Source organism: Uloborus diversus, chromosome 9, assembly GCF_026930045.1.
Source record: "Uloborus diversus isolate 005 chromosome 9, Udiv.v.3.1, whole genome shotgun sequence".
Lineage (NCBI taxonomy): Eukaryota > Metazoa > Arthropoda > Arachnida > Araneae > Uloboridae > Uloborus > Uloborus diversus.
The window spans coordinates 124,266,659-124,288,593 of NC_072739.1; the positions used below are offsets into that span (position 1 = coordinate 124,266,659).

The following is a 21,935-nucleotide window of genomic DNA, read 5'->3' on the forward strand; positions in this document are numbered from 1 at the left end:
AAAACTAACCGAAAATTTAATTTCGCAGCTTTTTTTGCACACTGCAATATTTCATTTTTTACAGTCCCGTTTTTAATTTTTCGCAAAAATGAACATTTTACAGCTTTTGCTTGTTATAAAATCATATTTTATTACATTAACGACCCAGAACCCACCACGAGGAGGTGGCTGCATCCTGTGTTACACACCCTGCCCTTCCCATCCAACAAACCAAGAAAAAGTCATTGACAGTATTTATATATTTACGATTTATCTAAAAGTACAGCTACTATTTGATCTTAAACAAGTTTCTATTTTGTAATCAAGGTTTGAACTTTGAACTTATAACTTATTATTTATAAGCTATGTCTTAAATAAATATGCTTCAGTATACTGTCCGACCATCACGAGAAAAGCCACCGCCAAAATGTCTGCGCCTGTCTACCGCTATATCAACGAGGCGCTTCTCATTTTTCCAAGGGAAGCTTAATGTTGGAAAAACCTGTACAACTGCACAAAGGCGAGAAGACGAGTGGCGAAATGGCGCCGAAAAGCTTTTCTGCTAACCCTTGCAGAAAATGAACGACGTCCATTTCTATGGCTGTAGACAGGCTCAGACTTAACGGCGAGAGCTTTTCTCGTAAAAGACAGACAGTAGTTAGCTTTAAAAAACCCTCCGTAAAACATGGAATCTTACGCTTAATGAAGGTTATACAGTCCACAAGACATTTGCTAATCCCTTAAACGTAGTGAATTCAGTGATTCAAAGAAATGTGTCTGCTTTGCCACACAGCCCTGAGAACTTGTTTTTGGCAGTGGACGAGAGTCAACGCATAAAGAAATTGTCTTGCAGAAGAGAGAACACAAGACAAGAGGTGAACCGTCACGAAATATTTCAGAGTAATATGAAATTTTGAACTCAAATTATGTTTTTCGCATTCACGAGTTGCGATAGGACCGTACTCATTGGTCCCCCACTCGCTTGTTTCTAGAAACGGTTCCTGTCCCTACTCTTGGGAGGTTACGTGTGTATAGTTGTGTATGTGTAGGCTTGTGTGTGTGCGTAGACATGTGTGCATGCACATTGACGTGCCTGTATGTGTGTAAAGGCGCGCGCGTGTGTGTGTATGAGTGTGTATGAGGATGCGTGTGTCTGGGACATGGTCGCCACTGACGAGGAGCAGCGGCTACCGGGAGGACTCAAGCCTGCAGAGAGCGGTCGTGTTGAAAAAGGAACCGGACATCAAGGTCCGTCAAATGAAAACAATTAGCAATCGTGATTGCTCAAAAAAAAAAAAAAAAATGTTCGAAACTTCACTAATAGCTACAAAAAGTTGTTTTCGCAACACAGTTAAAAAATATTTTTTTTTCAAGCGGTGGATAGGGGTTGCATAAAAAATGTCTTACGTAGAAAATAACCCAAAATGTTATATTTAAACAAAATCAAAATAAACCAAGTGCTAATAATTTTGCCGACTCCCAAAAAACTTCCCGAATAAGGAAATTTTTGGGAAGTGACAGTGACTTCCCATCGGGAAGCCCCTTCCGTCACTCGAAGATACTACCTCGCACTCGTTTTATAAATAATGTTCATATACCGCGCACAAAAAAAAAGACCGCAAAAAAACAGGTTTAGGTGTAATTTTATAAACTAAATAACGACAGTAGTTCGCACTATCAAAAATTTCAGGTCGCATTTAGAGTGTTGAAAGGATTGTGGAACTGGTCATTTAATTTGCAGAAAAGCTATTTGGGGTAAGACACAAGAGATGGTTTTATTCAACTTTAAACTAGCAATCATCAATGCGAAAAGCGAGTCTCCAACTTTAAATTTTAACCCAGAAGTAGAATTTTTTTAAAAATCAAATTGTAAATGTTAAATTTTCATATAAACAAATATTTTAAATAACTGTCTCTCTTGGTTTGGTGAGTGGAGAGGGCAGGGTGAAATACGGAGTGCAGCTACCTCCTCATGGTAGGTTCTGGGTCGTTAATGTGACAAAATATAATTGCATTACCAGCAAAGAGCTGCACAAAGCAAATTTATTGCGGAAAATGTAAACCTGGATTATAAAAGAAATACTGCAATGTGCAAAAAAAAAAAAAAAAAAAAAAGCTGAAAAGTCGAATTTTGTTTCATTTCATGAAAATTTACCACTAAGGCTAATGTTAAAGAAAGATGAAGTGAGTATTGAAATTACACATTTGAATGGTATTAGAACGAAAATTTAAAATTACCTATTTTAATTTTTTTAAGTTGAAATTGGATTATTTTTTACCATTTTTAAAAACCTTGAGGCTAAAGACTTTAATATTTGGTCTTTAATTATATACTCCACATTTAAGAAGTCAATAGGCAACTTTTTTCTACTCTTAGAAGTTGCTTTTCAAAAATATTTATTCGTCGGTCCACCCTATTATTCATTATGTTAAAAGTGATGATTTTAACTTCAGGTGAATAAAGAGTAGCAGCTGCTGAAATTAATCTGATAATATCACGAAAACAGTGATCTCAGTGGAGTGTATGTATTATCATTTAATTGTGCCTACGATATTGAAAGGGAAAGACATTTCACTCGAAATGATTTATATTCAATTGCCTAAGTTCCACTCCTTCATTCATTCATTACTATTGAATTATACAATAAACGTAGGTAATTGCGAAGTTGGCTACCGAATATTTATAGCTGTCTGAGTTAATGACGGGAAAATGCTGTCGTAAAAGCAAAGGGTGCCAGTCCATCAACAGAAAAAATAAAAAAATAATAAATAGTGTAAATAAAACGAACAGTTTGTGTGAACGTGTGTTTGTTTATGTGTGGGTCGTTTCTTGGACGCATGGGTTGCTTGGACAGTTATGAATCTTTCCAGCGTTTTACTTACCCTGATTTGTAGAGAGAACTTCGAAATACCAGTATTCTTACATTCAATTCTTTCATTAGATATTTTTGCATAAATTTTTATAGCGAATGAATCTAGATTGTGAGAAAGTTAAGCAGATTTAAGCTATATGTTTCTTATTTTCGGTAAGGGAAAGTTCAGAACTGAGTTACCACGCGACAAGCAGATGAACATTTCTCCCAAATGCTATGTTCGACCAACTTCCAAAAGGGTTGGTAGTTTGTCCTTGAGAACTTCGAGATTGTTAGCAGCAGCGAAATCTGTAGGATTTTAACCCTTGGCTTCGACATGTGGATTACCTCATAAAAGAAAATAGACAATAAAGTCGCCAGGATTGATGGCAAGGGTTGGAAAAGTGACTGTGTGAAAATCTCGGTGCTGATTAGTAAAAATTCCCATTGGTTCCGATGCTGATCAATAGATTAATAGTAATATCGTATAAGGTACTTTAGCAGAAACGAAGTTATAAGAAATTGAACAAATGAAAGGTGTTAGTTAGCCAGTGGGAAGGATTTACGTAGGCTGGTCGCTGTTTAACCGCAATCCATCAAAAGAGAGGGTTACGCAGAGATTTTTACATCGTAAGTAATGGGCCTTGAACCAAAAACAACTGAATATTTTCTGTTCGTAAAACGTTAATTAGGTTCAAAGTGGGAGCCTTGCGCTTTGTCTGGTTCAAATAGTTTAAGGGAAAATTGTCAGATTGAATGAAAGAGATGTAATTATCATTCAAATGTGTACTTTGTAAAATGATCGTATTTATTATTTTTCTGAGATTATTGTTCTTTCAGGGACCAGCAGGTGTGCAAGGTGCACCCGGTGTCAAAGGAGATCGTGGATTGGATGGGCAAAAAGGCGAACCAGTAAGATTTGTTATGTGTTGAAGCATTTAAGAAGATATATTATATGGCGGAGAATAAAATGATAATTAATTTCCACCCAATTTATATTGATTTAAAAGGAAAAAAAAATCCTACTGAACCTCGGTCAGTACAAACAAAATTGCCAATTCAGCGAGGAAATCATTAATGAGGCAAATGTTAGCAACGAAACGGCAACCTTCTTCGTTTATTTTGGCTGTCAGTTCTCGCAAATGGGTTAAAAAATCAACAATAGCGACTAAAAAAAAAACTTCTGAGCTAGGTAAAATAATTTGATTAGATACCGGTAAATAGTTGGTACAATGATTAACTCTTCATTTATCTAGGTAAAATTTTGAAGGGGACTTAATAGCTTTCAGACGGCAAAAAAAAAAAAAAAAAAAGAAAATCCATTTTTTGCTAAAAATGTAGTTTACGAACTTTAGTACTGCTTAGAAAAGATTTGGAACAATCTGATCAATATTAGCATCGCAACAAGATTTTAAAATACTCCAACTGTAGAAAGAACTGGTTGTAGAGTTTGTATTTTTAAGCCAGGGTTGCAAAATCGGAGGGAAAATGACTAACTCCGGGAGTTTTAGAACCTCCGACTCCCCCTTACTATACAATATGTTAGACTCCGACTCTAACTTCGCTGCACTGGAAAGGTTGCGGACTCTCTAGGAAAACAACCGACTGCGACTCTGACTGTTGGAATTTTAAAGCCTTTGGCTCCCGAATCCGTAATGACGAATACGACTTCACAGCGCAGCTTTAAACGCTATTCTCTCAGTTTGAATTTTTTCACAAAATTGTTGTATTTTTGCTAAAATTTCAAGACGCATTCATCAAAGAACTTGATACCTTTTTGTGAAGACAATACAATCTGCCTAGCAGGCTTATGAATGGGGTTTACTACATCTGAAAAAGATAAAATATTAAAAATGGAATAGCAGTAGAAATCATATTTTTCCAAACCTACGTGTTTTTCATAGACACGCATTTTTATAAATTCTTTTTCAGAAGCTAACTCCTTAAGAGCAAAATTGATCACTGAAGTTACAAAAATTTTGGAAACAAAATAAATATAGAAAAAAAAGGAAAAAAAATCTTTGATTTCAAAAAAAAGTTTAATTTGTAATTTTCTGCTAAATGTGTGCTTGCATTTTATGTGAAAACTGTTTTTTACTAATAATGCGCATACATTCCTTTAAATAAAAAAAAATCATGTAATGGTACCAAGTCTTCTTGAACATGCTTAGGAATAAAATAAACTCAAAGACGTTTTTTAATATGCTACGCACTTAGCCCTTTCAACGTTCTAAATCTTCCTTTCAAATCTCAAGTTATGGTAATGAAATCGAAAGAAGAATTAAAAAAAAAAAAAAAAAACATAATATAATGGTGGAAGAACAAGCAGCCTCTTTGACCTAGTTGTAAAACATTGAAGTTCTATATCAAGAGAATCATCTAAATCTTCCACCACGAGTAAACTCTTATGCATTATTCATAGCGAGTCCTTTTTTATCGATTTATCCTATTTTTTATATAAAAAATGGCCACTCATTAAAACGTTTTTTTTTTTTTTTTTTTTTTTTTTGCTTGTGCGATACTTTTCCTTAATGCTTCTCACTTTGACCGTAGCGGAATCTTGTTCCATATCCTAATGGGAACATTTTAGCTGAAACGGAAACGATATGAAATTCATTTTCTTAATCCGCTATGAAATGGACTTGCTCTTGAAATTCAAACTAATGGATTTTTCTTTCAAATTAGGGTGATCCAGGTGAGAAGGGAAGCTCCGGCCCTATGGGACTTCCAGTAAGTGTGTGAAATAGACAATCTTACTTGGACATTTCTTTTTAATTGAAACACATGAGAACGTCAGAGTAATAGTGGTCTAAGTTCTAGATACTTCGTGATATTATTTCTTTATTTATTTATTTGCAATGGGTGTAGTTGTAAGTTTTAACGACAGTTTAATTGCTCTATTGTCTGTGTTGTTTTCGTCGAAATGATGCTAAAAGTTCCGTGTTTTTTACCAACCTAATAGTTCAAATTTTCATTTTTTAGTATGTACTTGACCTACTATTACTCTATTGCACATATTTTAAAATCAAATAGTTTTCTGTTACTATATTCACAGTATTTAATGTAATGAATAATTTTAAATTTCAAGAAAAAATGACTGTTGCAAGAATTCTATTAATTAAAAATTGCGTGAATTATTAAATATACCGATTTATGTGTGCCTCAAAGCAGTAGCGGATACATAGGTTTAAGGGTTTTTCGCAATTTGATTTTGGCTGCCCCCTTTTCGATTACAGAATAATATATAACATTTATTATGGGCTTCTTTGAATCGTCTTCAAGACCCTTGTGGTAGTGGTGCCCCTCGCTATTGCAACATTTGTGGCACGGTAACTCCACCTTTGTTTTAAATCCAGAGCAAGGATAGTCACATTATCATTATTTCGCAGGAGACCGGCCTCAATCTGTAAATGTTGGGCCCCTCTGCAACAAAACCTGTAGAGCAGTCTTAGGGCTTTTTTTTTCTTTTTTTCAATCAATTTCTTGGACCCTTAAGAACGTGCCCCCTCCCCGCACTGCAGTGTCTGTGGGTACACAGATCCGGACCTGGCAGGAGAGTATAATAATGTTTGTCTGCGTTATACAAGGATTGATTCTCGTGCTCTTATAACAATGGTAAATAATTGTAAAGGATTTTTGAAAAAGAATTACGTTGTTATGACTGCATGCGATATAAGATTCTAAGTACAGTCCGGTTAACCTCAAAATTGTCATTTTGGACTAAAGTTAGTCCAGCCCTGAGGAACAGTTACAGGTAGTTATCAAAATAATGGAAACACTGATACAAGTATGGTGTTGGGAATCGCTACTTTGCCGTAAATATTTTGTTAATAAAGATGCCTTCTGACTGTAATCACTCACACTGGTGAACTCAGATGGTGATTAAGTACTGTGGTCAATTTTGCTGCTATTGCTCGTTTTTTAGACATTACAATCCGCTTCAATACCCGTCGGTTTCTTTCACTGAGCTTCTTTTTCCATCTACTATTTTGCTTTGCCGAGCTTGTCTTACCGTGCTGTGCGTATGCTGTCATGACTTTAGATACTGTACCTCTAGAAACGCCAGAAAGTTGAGGTGTTTCAGTTACACTTGCTCCAGCAAGACGTTCTCCAATAATTTGGCCTCTTTTAAAATTTAATAGGTCCGACATTTCACGTGCTTGATAATATTCAATACTTCCAGAGCTTCAATTGAGCCACCATATACTACCTGAATATGTACATTTCTACTGATAAAAAAAAACAGACATCTAGTTTTATTTTTTATTACTTACGAAGTACAGTCACAAATGTCACTTTTATTCACAGGTGTTTCCATTATTTTAACAACTTCCTGTATGTCTCATATAATTTAGCAATTGTCAAGAAAGATCTCTTGAATAAAACAAATATTTTTTTTATAGGGTCCAAGAGGTCTTCCAGGCGTTGCTGGAAAAAATGGAAGAGATGGTACATCTGGATTAATAGTATGTTTGATTAATGTTTTAGAACTATTTAGTGAGTTCCCCTTTGTGTCTTCACTGCCAACAATAAATATTTTGTGCCACGGAAGTAGTGCTGTCCGAAATTCGAATTTTCATGCAGAAAAAATGTAAAGTTAAAAAGAGTTATAGATCGGAAGCGAAATGTGCTACCTGGGCTAACTTGATTGCATCTTTCTCTTTTGCCGTTAGAAAAATTCAACGCTTAACTCAAAGTTGTAAAAAATCGAATTCCGGACTTCACTTCTAATTATTTTCCTGGTAGAGGAAGAAATATGACCTGTGTTCACTTACACAAGTTGGTAGCAAAATTAAACCGGTCTGGAAAATACAGCATGTCTGAAAAAGATCTTAATCATTCTAAACATTAACATCAAAAATACTAACAGGCTTAATGAAACGTAGTTTGCTGTGACAAAAAATGAAAAATTCTGAAATATTCTTGTTTCATTACATTCCTGAAGTAGAAGATGCTATTTGCCTGCCAAACAAGATAGGAAAAGAAAATGGAGACCACACGCTGAGTGTATTGTAGTTAGCCGAAACAAGCAAAAAAGAAAAAAAACATGAAAAGAAATTTCCGCCGGATTTACCATAAAAATCTATGCAACAAAGTGTGGTAAAATATTTTTTTCGCGATTTTGAATGATTAGTATAGTAAAGATGTTTCTCTGATGCGCTCTAATTTTAGGACTGACAAGCCGGTTTGGTTATATTTTGCCCACTTTCCACTTACAAAATGTCAGGGATATTAAATTCGAAATCCGCTGTAACAAACGTTTCTTTTAAACTTCCGTAAAAGCAGGACTACGCTTGCGTTTTAAGTTTACACTTGCTTTAGTAAAAAATCTCTGATAGAACTTTTAATGAAGTTTATTAATTGAAGAGATTTCACCATTTAGTACACTAAATTCACTAACATAACATTTCAGCAAAATAGTAATTTGTATCGATCTGAAATCGATGGGTGCTCAACAAATGAATTTTTTCACAATTTTGGGGGAATGTGGTAATTTGATTCAAATTTTATTAAACTACATTTCAAAATTGTATTTAACCCGAAGACTTAAACGCAATTTAGTTCATATTCAAACAAAATTTTCAGCAAAAGTGAATCATTCTATTTTTTTTTTTTTTTCAAAATGTGTTGTTACCTATTTCTAGTATCCCACGTCTTTACCATTAAACAAATGAAGTGTAGTGAAAAAAAAACATTTAAAAAGGAAACTGTACGTAGACGATAGTTTACAATGGCAAACAAACATTTTTTTCTTCTTAAACTTTAGAAATTTAGGATTAGAAATTACAACACAGTTTCTTCTTTTCCACACAAAATATTTTTCTAATTCATGCAAAGAAAAAACGCACAAGACAGTTTCTTAAGTGAAAAATCACATATCTTAGATCTTTTGTTCTGTACCGAACATTTTTTTTCCATATTGTTATTCATGAATTGCAATGTGTTTCTACATGCTTAGGCTAAAATGTTATTTCATAATTTTGTACTTCATATCACATTAACTTCCATACATAAAGTACGTACCTTACCAAAAAGATGTATTATTTTGAGTTATAGCGCATAAAGGTTTCTTAAGTGAAAAATTAAGCATACAATTTTTTTGTATTGTATCGAATTTTTTTTCCCTGAAATGAAAAATATTACAATATTTTTTTTTTCATGTTCACGGTAAAGTGCTATTTCATTAATAAATGCTTCTTTGTATTACGTATTACAATAACTTTTATGCATCAAATACATATACTATTTAACAAAGTGTATTGTTTTGATAGCTAACATCTTTTAAATAAATATCACATTGTGTATAAACGGAAAAAAATGTCTAGTTTTGTTTCCGTTCTTTGTTCCAAAGGTATTATACTATATTGTTTCTTGCTAACTGTTTATTTTCAAACTGCTTTGTTTGTGTAACATTTGATTCTTTTAATGCTGATATTAGTTTCTTTATAGGTAAAACTAGATCACCTTTCGCTCATATGTCAATCAGCAAGCCATTAACCACTCAGAAATTAACCCTAAAGTTTCAAATATTTCACTAACAAAAACTGGTGGTGGGAGCTACTAACACATATTTTCATTTAAATTGTCTTTTTGTGTGTTATATATTTCTTGTTTGTAGTTATTACATTAATCTTTCTGTTGATTTACTTAATGCTCCATGCTATTTTATATTGAAATGTATGCCATTAATTACAGTATTTTATTAAATAATGCGTATATGGTTAAATATATATGTGTAACAATTTGTTTTATGGAGAAGTATATTTATTTCCTTTTTTGTTATGTCCGTGCTTATAATATATTTTATTTTTATTTATTTCTTCGCAATCAAATGATTATTTTGCTTTGGCATGTGCTAAATTACGTTCATTTCTGCACTTCGTGTGAGGAAAAAATACGATAAAACAAATGAAATATTAAGGCTAAATTTTCAAATATTTCATTTTATGCATTGAAGAAATAAAGTTAAAAAATACAATATGCTCCAAATTTATAATGAGAGCAACTAATATTCAATTCAGTTAAAAATACTTGAGTCAAAATTGCAAAGTAAAAACATTTTTTATTTTATTTTACGGTTTGAAAATATTTTTTACTATATAGATTTTCTCGATTTTAAAGACCCATTAACAAATTCGTTATCATTATCAATAATATCTTAAATTAATTTCAAAATTTATTGTTACGTAGCAATGAATAGAATGGAAAGCGTTTTTTCAGCTACAATATCAGCCTCTGCTAACATTTTTAGATACTTACCGTTTCCAAGATTACTAGATTTTAGTTAATAGGGGGAGTGACTTTGAAGATATCTCAATGATATGCTGCTCTACTTTTAGGTCATACGATTTGTGTCCAATCTTAAAAATAGCAAGTGGTGCCATTTGCACAGCAATGCGACGAATACGTAGCTATTAACTGCTAAAAGTGAATATTTATCATTTCAGACATTTGCAGTTAATAGATAGTTCTTGTCCAATCATCCTAATTAAGATGAAGTAAAGTGACCGATTCAATAGTTAATGTATATTCCTAATTACTGCACTCTAATTGTGGTGCCATTTGCATTTTTTTTTCTCTTTTTTTAGGGGGGGGGATTTGATAAAAACCTGTGTGAAGCTTACCCAATTTGTTGACCCCAGATGAATACTTTTTGCTGTAACTCCTTCGAAATCGTAGTTTAATTCAAATACATTGAAAAATAAATATAAATTGTATTTAAGTTGAACAATAAATATAAATTGTAAATGCAATAGAAAAGAAAAATAATTTGCACATAAATTAAAAAAGAATTATCAATTGAAAAACGTAATTAGCTTTTCTTCTTAGTTTAAGCATGCTCAAAAACATTTAAAAAAAATTGAATTTCAGCTTATCACATTACGTATGTATGTGACATATAAAATGTCTATTTTTGAAAAATACCAATAAGAAAGCAATTTTAAATTTTAATATTTTGGGGGGAGGAGGATAAACTTGTTATAATTTTATTTTTGAGAGATGAAATTAAATGTTTTATCATTACATATGTGTCATATAAAATGTCTATTTTTAAAAATACCTATTTAAAAGCAATTTTAAAAAATTAAATTTTAATATTAGGAGGAAATATACTTAGTATATTTTTCGTTTTGAGAGTTGAACTAAAATGTTTTTCTATTTAAGCATTACATGTTGAATAAATTCAAAAAACATGTAAATTAAGGGCTGAAATGAACTATTTTAGCTATATTTTCAAATAGTTTGCTTTTGCAGCTACTTTTATAAACATAACTTATTCGTTCAGTATATTTTGTGCTCATCTTGTTTTGACTATTAGTGTTGTTATTTAAACGCAGGGCCCACCGGGATTGGACGGCATGAAGGTAAAGTACTTTCTTTGAATTTTTAAGGATTTTTGTTTTATATTTTAAATTATAATTGAAAAAGAAAATTTATTTTTAAATTTAAAATTTATTTTTACGACAAAAGTTTAAAATTCTTTAAATTTAGGGATTAAGAAATCAAAAAGAAATCCAATTTTATTTTACTTTTGCAAGTATTTTACAAACAATCCCCTTAAAAATAGTAAACAGCATAACTTAGCACAAATTAGCAAACTATGTGCTTAAATTACGCTGTTTACCATTGTTCTAACTTGTATGTTGCACAAAAGTATTAATTCTTTTTCAGCAATTCTTTATTTATGAAGCTCTTTATTTAACTGTCTTTTATAAAGAGCTCTCTATCGATGATCTAACCGTTATTTTTTAACATTTTATTCATTTACTATGAAAACCGTGAACATCACAACTCTAACGTAATATTACATGATTTTATAACTGCCTCCCCGTCTTTTTTTTATTTATTTAAATTTACATAACAGATGTAACAGAAAGTGTCTAAAAATCTATTTCATTGCATAACATTTTTTATTATTCATTTTAATTTTATAAGATAGTGTACAAGTTAAATTTTCTCAAATATCCGTTTCAAAATGTCTGCGTCTTTAAACGAACTTATTTTTACAAAAATCATAAGAAATTTGCACATTTAAAGCTTTAAAATGCAAAATTATTTTTTAAAACCGTATCGAATCATTTCAAACTAAAACTTAATTTTAATGGGAACAAGTTATTTTGAAAAATGTTACAGTTATTGACTTTTTGAAAATTGTTCCTAAAAATTAATGTTGAATTAGTTCAAATGTTTCTAATTTATTATTTTTTCTCGAAAAAAGTTTTTTGTTCGTATCAGTAAATGATTTTGAAGTAAATAGACAATATTTTAAAATAATAATAAAGAAAAAAGATTTTTTTGAAAATTTTTATCTCTACATGAGCAGAAAATATCAAATATTATACAGTTTAACCTCATTTAATTTTAAATGTTAACATAACATTACGGGAAAAAAAGTTGAAATTTTCTTTTTGACAAAAACAATAAAGTACCAGAGACTTATGAATGCGGAAAGAATGTAATATTTTAAAAGTAAGAATTTCTAATTACGATCATTTTCTTCTGTATTATTTCCACATAAAAGTCTACTCTTTATTTCTTTCAAATTAACGGGTTTTCAAATGAACAGCCAACATTGTAAAAATAACAGTAAAAGTAAATGTGTTGTTATGTAAATATTTGAATTTCTAGTTAAACAGAAAAAGTTTAAAATGTTATTGTGTCACCTTTTTTTTGTTAGGAAAGCAAAGGTAACAATACTATTTAACAACAATTATGCATTAAAATCCTAAAAACAAAAATTATTTCATCTCTTCCAGTATTAATTGTATTTAACGGAAAGCAAGTATAAAAGAGAAATACATACTTTTCGAGCAAAGGCATGTGCTGTTAATTTTAAACTGAAAAAATTCTTGTATCGTTAAATTTTAAGCTTAATCGCGTTCACCTGCATCCAGTTTTATATGAAACAAGGGTATGAAAACAGATAACAACTATGTAATTCATTTACCTTGAATGAAAAAAAGGTTTCTCAAAACTAAAATTTCAACAGACTGCATTTCTTCGATAGCGTACTGCTATCAGTTTATTTTCCTTAAAATTCTCTCTCTATTTCTTAGTAAGGGTAACCTCACTAGTAACAGACATGGGTCCAGTAACAAACAGTCATAAGTTTGGATTAAAACAATAAGCCTTTTAAGCGGGAAAAAGAGATGTTACTGTGGCCCATGAATACAGTACAGTCTATCAGTTATCAGAGTAAATTTTATGAGCCAGGTGGTATTTACAAGGCAGTGGTGGAAGATTATGAACAGCTACCATGTGATCAGCTGTTTCAAGTTCATTTGAGTATATTAAGGCTTTAGTTCTAAAAATGAAGAACTCTTGCAAATTTTGAAGATAAAAAGGGAACGTTGTATGCTACTCATTCTTTCCACATCCTGCCTGTTACTGTGTATCATCAGATTGGTGTAAGACATGCATCTAATTTTTCGATGTCTGTTACTGGGGGTCGGAACTTTTTTCGAAATTGAGCATATAAAAATAGAATTAACTAGTTCAGAGGAACCAGAAGCAGCCAAACGTTGGATGAGACATAGTTGCATGAGAGAAAACTGGTTTAAAATGTCTAAATGCATTGAAATGTTCAGAAAATGGAGGTAACCTGAGAGCGATGTGTTACGCATGTCTGTGAGTGGTGGCGTTACCCTAATTGTTATAAAACTGTGAAAATAAGCCTTTTCTCCATAAAAATGTATTGCTGGCACTAAAATAGTTTAAAGTTTTAAATTAACATCAAAACATTTTATGAGCAGAATACTAAAACCTTGTTCTGCGCTACTAAAAGTTTTTAGTACAATGAAAACTTTTTTTTTTTGGACAGCCGACAAGAGAGACGAGACGAAGTTATAAATAATTTGAACAGCAAGAAATAATAATTAACCAATCAAGCAGATGTTAAACTTAAAACTCTGAATCAATGTAGCGAAGAGGAAGGCGAACTATGTTAAGAGCAGCATTCTCACTGGTGCGAGGTAAAGTAGAAATTAAAAAAAGCGTATTTCAATTGGGCAGAATAAAAACAACGAAAGTATCTCATAGGAGGAAAGACGAAGCAAGTGGGGTTTAAACAAGAACAGAGAATGGTCTTTATGGACTTTATAGTCATTAACAATGACCATAACGAACAGTAAAATAATCAGTAAATGAAATTGTTTTAGGAAAATCACCAAAAATTTAATTATGCGCAGAGTGAAAATATGCAGGAAGAGACGTACAAAATTGCCAAAAAGGAAAGAAAGAAAAAAGGGACAACTTACCCCACTAAAAAAAATCAAGCATGCAAATAAAAAAGGACATTGCGTGAGATAAATTATTTTAATTTGCTCTTATAACCATATTTATGCTTTTGAATTTCAGGGAGAAAGAGGGGATCAGGGACGTAAAGGTGACAAAGGAGAACCAGGATTACCAGTAAGTAAAACAACTTTTCAAAGCCACTCTTGCTTATCAGTTCGACAGTTTATGTTCGACTACATTGGTTTTTGCAATATTTTGCAGAATACGTTATTTTAAATTTCAATTATTCAAAGAGTAGAGTAGACCGGGGTACGTTTACGTATGGGGCACGTTTACGCAGTGCCCTTTTTTCAAAACGAATTGTAACTGGAGAGCCAACAGTCATAACAGATTGATGCTACTCCCTAGCAAATATTTTCACAAGTTTTTGAGCATTAGTCGAGCATCGCTCTAGCATGCAGAAAGAATTATCTGTTTTCTACCAAGTTTACTAAATTTTGTGTTGAACGTTTTGAAGCTTATTGTGAATAAATAATACAAAATTTATATATATACTAGCTGCGTGCCCGGCGTTGCACGGGCTACCTAAAAAATGTAAGAGCAGTCCAGTTGATGCTTTTGTAGTACACTGACACTAGTTTCTAACGCGTTAAGGAATAAATAAATGCGCGTAAAGCAAGGTTTGCAAAACACCAGTAAAACATATTTTTGCCAAAACACCTCATCAACGTTAATAATCGTTATCAATGATACAAGTTATGAGTACATTTTCAGTCAGCACAAAAGGGGAAAATATATGCATTATCAACTATAATCTTTACTCACGTTAAACTGAATTACATCTGATAGACTATATCGGAAATATTTATGCACAATAACAATCCGCTTTTTACATAAAATAGTCTACTACCCGGCGTTGCCCGGGTGTTTATTAATGCAACATACCACTCAGATAAATATTTGGATGGATTCTATCCACATGGTCGTACAAGAATTACATCAATCCGTTTTCCAGGTACAAACCCTCAAAGAACTCAAATAACTTGTAAATCACTCATTTACTTTACGACGTGCACGGTCCTCCTCGAAAATGAAAGTTATGTCATGTGACGCGTATTTAACAATCAGGCTTGAACAAAAAAAAAAAAAAAAAACAGCAAAATTTTGCTGCAGATTACGGCAAAATAATCGAAAAGTAAACAACTTAAACACCCTGATTACAGGAAAAGCCTTAAAACAAAAACAAGAATTTTACCTGTTCATATTCGAGAAAAAGAAATGGCAACAGATCTTTCATCTCAATGATTTTCTTCACGCTGTAAATTTTAATAAAAGCGTTCATCCGGAAAGTTGAGTTGAAGCACTGAATAATAATTTGAATGGAGGAAAGCCTTCGAAAAATATGGATTTTATTTTGAAATCTAAGAGTCATAATTAATAATTTTTAATTGATATCTCCGCTAATTATTATCGGAGGATTATGTTAAATAGCCAAACATGAAGACGGGAAGATGACGAATCCATCGATACCTGGTTCGATGGTCAGTTCACTGTCGTTCGGGAGAAGAAGCTTGGACATAGATAGATAGATAGATAGATACTCAGATTTTATATGTATAAGATATATATATATATATATATATATATATATATATATATATATATATATATATATATATATATATATATATATATATATACACACACTGGTGTCCAAAAGTTAAGCATAATTGTTATTTATGTGAGCAATATGAGAAATATACATCGAAATAGGGGGAAACGTGATATGCGAGTGCAACACGGTTACAAAATAAGGAAACTACTCAAAAAAAAACGGAAATATTTACTTTTATCATCCCAAAAAATAGTTTAAATGAAAATTAGGCATATGAGAAGTTTACTCTTTGCACAAAAAATTTTCTTTAAAAGATGATGCTGAAGTTCAATAGTGTGTATGGCCACCTCTGACTGCCAGGCACGCTGCACAACGATTACTCATACTTTCTATGAGGTGGTGGATGAGTTGTGGGCTTAAACAGTTCCAAGCATGCTGGAGAGCTCTTTTTAGCTCCGGAGCGGAGCTTGGCGGGGGCGAACGGGCTGCAAGTTGTCTCCCGAGCATATCCCAGACATGCTCGATAGGATTCAGATCAGGGGAGTTCGCAGGCCACGTCATTTGTTGGATATTTTCTGATTCGAGGAAGTCATCTCCCACAGCTGTTCGGTGACATGACACGTTATCGTCCATGAATATGAACTCAGGACCAACAGCACATCGAAACAAGCGAACGTAAGGCTCAAGAACCTCGCCTTTGTATCTTTGACCAGTGATTGAGGGTGTTTCAAAAATATGGAGGTCGGTGCGGCCATCCGACATAATGCCCGCCCACACCATTACTCCTGCTGACGCAAAGTTATGTCTTTCTCTTATGTTTTGCGGTTGGAAACGAGTCCCCTTTTCTCTCCAGATCGTTACCTGACGAGGATCACTCTGTAGAGTAAAGCGGAACTCATCACTGAACATCACATTAGCCCACTGTCCCAGACTCCAATGCCGATGTTGCAAGTTCCAGTTTAAACGAGCGCGTTTATGCGCTGATGTGAGAGGAATGCAAACTGCTGGTCTTCTGGCATACAGACCGACATGATTGAGTCTCCTGTAAACAGTTTGCCTCAAAATTGTTATTCCTGTGACGGCACTGAGCGCCGAACCCAGTTCTCTGGCACAGCTGTCCCTATGACGTCGTGCAGAAATTGCCAGAAAACGATCTTGGCTTGCGGTTGTGACTCTTGGTCGACCTAATACTGGTCGGCGGGTAACATCTCCCGTATTTGAAAACCTCTGCCACAGTCTTGAGATTATACACTGAGGCACATTAAGAATACGAGACACTTCAGTTTGTGATCGTCCAGATTCTAGCATTCCAACGATTCTTCCTTTCGCAAAAATGTCCATTTGGCGTCTTTGTGCCATTATTAGTTCTGTTTCACCAGATCCAATGTTTCTTGGTACAGCAATTGCATGGAACGCGCCTGAACTCTCTAGAGCGTGCGAGCTGTTTTATCCACATTCCGAAACGCGCACCTAATTCGCGCATGACACCATCGACTATACTATTTTGCATAAACATATTGTTTCTTCTTCAACCAATGAATCTCATAAGTAACTTTATATAATTTTACGAAAATTTACTGATTTTTCGCGCATTTTATGAATTATGCTTAACTTTTGGACACCAGTGTATATATATATATATATATATATATATATATATATATATATATATATATATATATATATATATATATATATATATATATACTGGTGTCCAAAAGTTAAGCATAATTCATAAAATGCGAGAAAAATCTGTAAATTTTCGTAAAATTATATAAAGTTACTTATGGAGATTCATTGATTGAAGAAGAAACAATATGTTTATGCAAAATAGTATAGTCGATGGTGTCATGCGCGAATTAGGTGTGCGTTTCGGAATGTGAATAAAACAGCTCGCACGCTTTAGAGAGTTCAGGCGCGTTTCATGCAATTGCTGTACCAAGAAACATTGGATCTGGTGAAACAGAACTAATAATGGCACAAAGACGCCAATTGGACATGTTTGCGAAAGGAAGAATCGTTGGAATGCTAGAATCTGGACGATCACAAACTGAAGTGTCTCGTATTCTTAATGTGCCTCAGTGTGTAATCTCAAGATTGTGGCAGGGGTTTTGAAATACGGGAGATGTTACCCGCCGACCTGTACCAGGTCGACCAAGAGTCACAACCGCAAGCCAAGATCGTTTTCTGGCAATTTATGCACGACGTCATAGGGACAGCTGTGCCAGACAACTGAGTTCGACGCTCAGTGCCGTCGCAGGTTAACAATTTCGAGGCAAACTGTTTACAGGAGACTCAATCATGTCGGTCTGTATGCCAGAAGACCAGCAGTTTGCATTCCTCTCACATCAGCGCATAAACGCGCTCGTTTAAACTGGAGCTTGCAACATCGGCATTAGAGTCTGGGACAGTGGGCTAATGTGATGTTCAGTGATGAGTCCCGCTTTACTCTACAGAGTGATCCTCATCAGGTAACAACAATCTGGAGAGAAAAGGGGACTCGTTTCCAACCGCAAAACATAAGAGAAAGACCACTTTGCGTCAGCAGGAGTAATGATGTGGGCGGGCATTATGTTGGATGCCCGCACCGACCTCCATATTTTTGAGACAGGCTCAGTCACTGGTCAAAGATACAGAGACGAGGTTCTTGAGCCTTATATTCGCTTGTTTCGAGGTGCTGTTGGTCCTGAGTTCATATTCATGGACGATAACGCTCCATGTCACCGAACAGCTGTGGTCGATGACTTCCTCAAATCAGAAAATATCCAGCGGATGACGTGGCCTGCGAACTCCCCTGATCTGAACCTTATCGAGCATGTGTGGGATATGCTCGGGAGACAATTTGCAGCCCGTTCGCCCCCGCCAAGCTCCGCTCCGAAGCTAAAAAGAGCTCTCCAGCATGCTTGGAACTGTTTAAGCCCACAACTCATCCACCACCTCATAGAAAGTATGAGTACTCGTTGTGCAGCGTGCCTGGCAGTCAGAGGTGCCCATACACATTATTGAACTTCAGCATCATCTTTTAAAGAAAAATTTTTGTGCAAAGAGTAAACTCCTCATATGCCTAATTTTCATTTAAACTATTTTTTGGGATAATAAAAGTAAATATTACCGTTTTTTTTTGAGTAGTTTCCTTATTTTGTAACCGTGTTGCACTCGCATATCACGTTTCCCCTATTTCGATGTATATTTCTCACATTACTCACATAAATAACAATTATGCTTAACTTTTGGATACCAGTGTGTGTATATATATATATATATATATATATATATATATATATATATATATATATATATATATATATATATATATATATATATATATATATATATATATATAAATTAGAAGAATTTTATCCTTTTTTGAGAAGTGTATTTGTATGAAGTGAATGTTATTGATTTTTTTTACACGTTGAAAATAAATCCAAATAGCCGACGGGGCAAGTTTACGCATTGAACGTCGGAGCACCTTTACGATCGTTCTTACTGTGTCTTACTTAAGTAAAAAGCACTGTAAGTGTGCATACGTGCTCCTGACACTTTTTTCGCTCGAAACTGTCTCAAACATTATTAGTATTTTCAGGTTACTTAGTTTTGAAAATCACCATTTATTTTTTATTTGAGTTACGAATTTGTATCTTATAGCTTATAATCATGTAGTGCTATATCTTCATGCCCGTTTCAGCTTTTACTTGATACACTCCTCAGTGTGTAATAAATTTGTTTTATTTTAACGATGCTAAGACATTATGATGAAAACACTTACAGAACCACGTTATGTGTCAAAATAAATATGCGTAAACGTGTTCCGTGTTCGGGGCAAGTTCACGCAACCGACTTGGACTGAAAAATAATTTTTTTAACGGTAAAAAACACAAGCTGAGCAACAACTGAATATACCAATTTTGATTCCATTAACTGATTCATAAAACCGCAATGTCTAAAATTTCCTAAGTTAAAAAATAAAATTTAGAAAATTCATTGGAAAAAAAAATCCCCGCAAACGTGCCCCGCTCTACCCTACTAAAAGTACATTTTTTATGCTGAATAATTAACATGTTGCCTACACTAATTTTCTCTCTCTGTTTTACTTAGGGAACTGATGGAATTCCAGGATTACCGGTAACTATCGAGGACAACCATCGCAGTGCTGGTTATTCAAGTCCGTGTTTTGTCTGGCTACTACTTACTAATCCACTAACTCATTCACACATAGAAGAGTCACCCTGTAGTTGCTACTTGCATTTGCATGTTGCTCTCATTTCGATTTTGCGGCTTTTTCTTTTCCGTCACTCTCGATGTTAGCTGCCTGCTTCGCTTCTTTCTTTCTTTCAGTTGCATGCTGTGTGTTGTTTCTCTCTGCATTCTGTTCGAATGAAACTGTAGTGATATGCAGCTGTTATGAATGTTGTTTGGTCATGACGACGATGACCTTACCTCTATTTTCAGGGACCGAAGGGTGAAAAAGGAGAACTGGGACCACCAGTAAGTACATCAGTATTTTTTTTAAATCTAAGTAGAGAACTACACGAATTATGCAATACAACAATTTCACAGAGAACAGTCACTTTGTTCCTTACGTGTCACCTCCTATATTTCAGTAAAAATAATACTTTCAAATATTAATGAACAAATTTTTTTTTCTGCTTAAAAATTTTCAAACCTATGTGTGATTTCTTAAGCAAAAAATCTCGTCATTATCCTTTAAAATTATTGTTTTTTAATGAAATATATGAACCGCCATATGCGGGACTGTGGGTTGACTTTTCGTGGAATTTCCTCATACATGAAAAATATTAAAAAGGTAACAGTCAAAAAAGTACAGTGAAATATTTTTTTACTCATAAATAATTTACCCCTTCCTGCTATAGAAGCATAAAGTCTTAAAATCTAACCAAACTTGAAGAAACATTGACAAATTTGAAAACTTGATGAAAACTTGATGTTACCACCTGACTTTCCCGTCTTCATGTGGCATAGCATCATCTGCAAAGGCTGTGAGAAATGACTTCCATTTCTCACCGAAGCTCGCTAACTTTGCCGACTTTTCTTAAAATTTTAGCAGACTGCAAGAGCTTATAGTTTGATAACGGGGAGACCTGGCTAAAGAATGTCTGCATAAAAATAAAGAAAAATTAAGATTGATTAAGAATGTCATATACAAGCATAACATGTTCTCTTGAATACGGAAATAGGTTTTTAAACTATGCCGAACGATTAAGGCAATAGCAACTCACTCACATGAAATAATCCCTTTGTCAATCTATTAGTCCAAGAGTCCATGTGTGCCAGACCTACGTCATAGTATAAAGGCTCAAAATTTTTCTGCTTAAGGACATCACTGCAGGTAAGAAAGGTTCACTATTATTTAAACTGAGTCGCGCTATCTTTGGCAGGAATCAGGTAGCAAAGGTGCGTCAACATTATAGATTCATTTCATGTCACATGACCTGGTGGTCCCTATCCAACCATCTCCAATTTGGAGGACATTTTATTGAGGTTCAGACATGCCTTTGAAGCTAACCTATGCAAATTTTCAGCTTCCAAGACGCAAATCATGAGGATCTAGGATACCTCCTAAAGGGAAAAAAAAGTAGGCTCAAAAATAACCTCCAATGAGGGGAACCGTGCTAAAGACAATTTGTTTCACAAAGCTGATCCGCCAATTTGGAGCCTTCTTTTTTTATCGATCCTAGGATCCTAAGGACATGGGTCTTGGAAGTTGAAAATTTGAAAAGGGAAGTTTCAAAGGCATGTCTGCACCTCTATAAAATTTCGTTCAATTCGGAGATGGTCGGGTGGAAACAACGAAGCCACTTGACAAGGAATGACTCAGTTTTTGACGCAATTTTTTCTACTTGTTTCCAACCGAAGCCATCGTGACTGAGTTTAAATAATAGTGAACCTTTCTTACTTACTGTAATGTACGTACGCAGAAAAATTTTGGGCCTACATACTATGACGTAGTTCTGTGGCTCACGGGATCTTGTTCTATATGTTGCTGTTGAAGAAATTTTTAGTATGACATTTTAACTCTAACTAAAACACCAAACAGAGCTTCAAGCAACACAGAATATCAGTAAAAAATACACGATGATATTTTATGAGTTTGCATCAATAAACAATCGGCCATCTCTGTCACCTATATTTGTCTTAACATACCGAACTCAAAATGTTCCTTAGCATGAATGCCTAACGTAAATTATTAAATTGATTCCGAAACAATAGGAAATTATCAGAAGAGGTTT

At 33.9% G+C, this 21,935-nt stretch overlaps 1 protein-coding gene across 1 annotated transcript in view; it reads left to right on the plus strand.

Annotated features, from left to right (window-relative positions):
• Positions 1-21,935, plus strand: part of LOC129230019 (collagen alpha chain CG42342-like) — a 102,582-nt gene that overhangs the window by 73,917 nt on the left and 6,730 nt on the right. Inside the window, exons 20-26 of the mRNA XM_054864404.1 lie at positions 3,672-3,743; positions 5,517-5,561; positions 7,235-7,297; positions 11,171-11,197; positions 14,190-14,243; positions 19,783-19,809; positions 20,137-20,172. Coding sequence (XP_054720379.1) covers positions 3,672-3,743; positions 5,517-5,561; positions 7,235-7,297; positions 11,171-11,197; positions 14,190-14,243; positions 19,783-19,809; positions 20,137-20,172 — 324 coding nt within the window. The remainder of the gene's footprint in view (positions 1-3,671; positions 3,744-5,516; positions 5,562-7,234; positions 7,298-11,170; positions 11,198-14,189; positions 14,244-19,782; positions 19,810-20,136; positions 20,173-21,935) is intronic.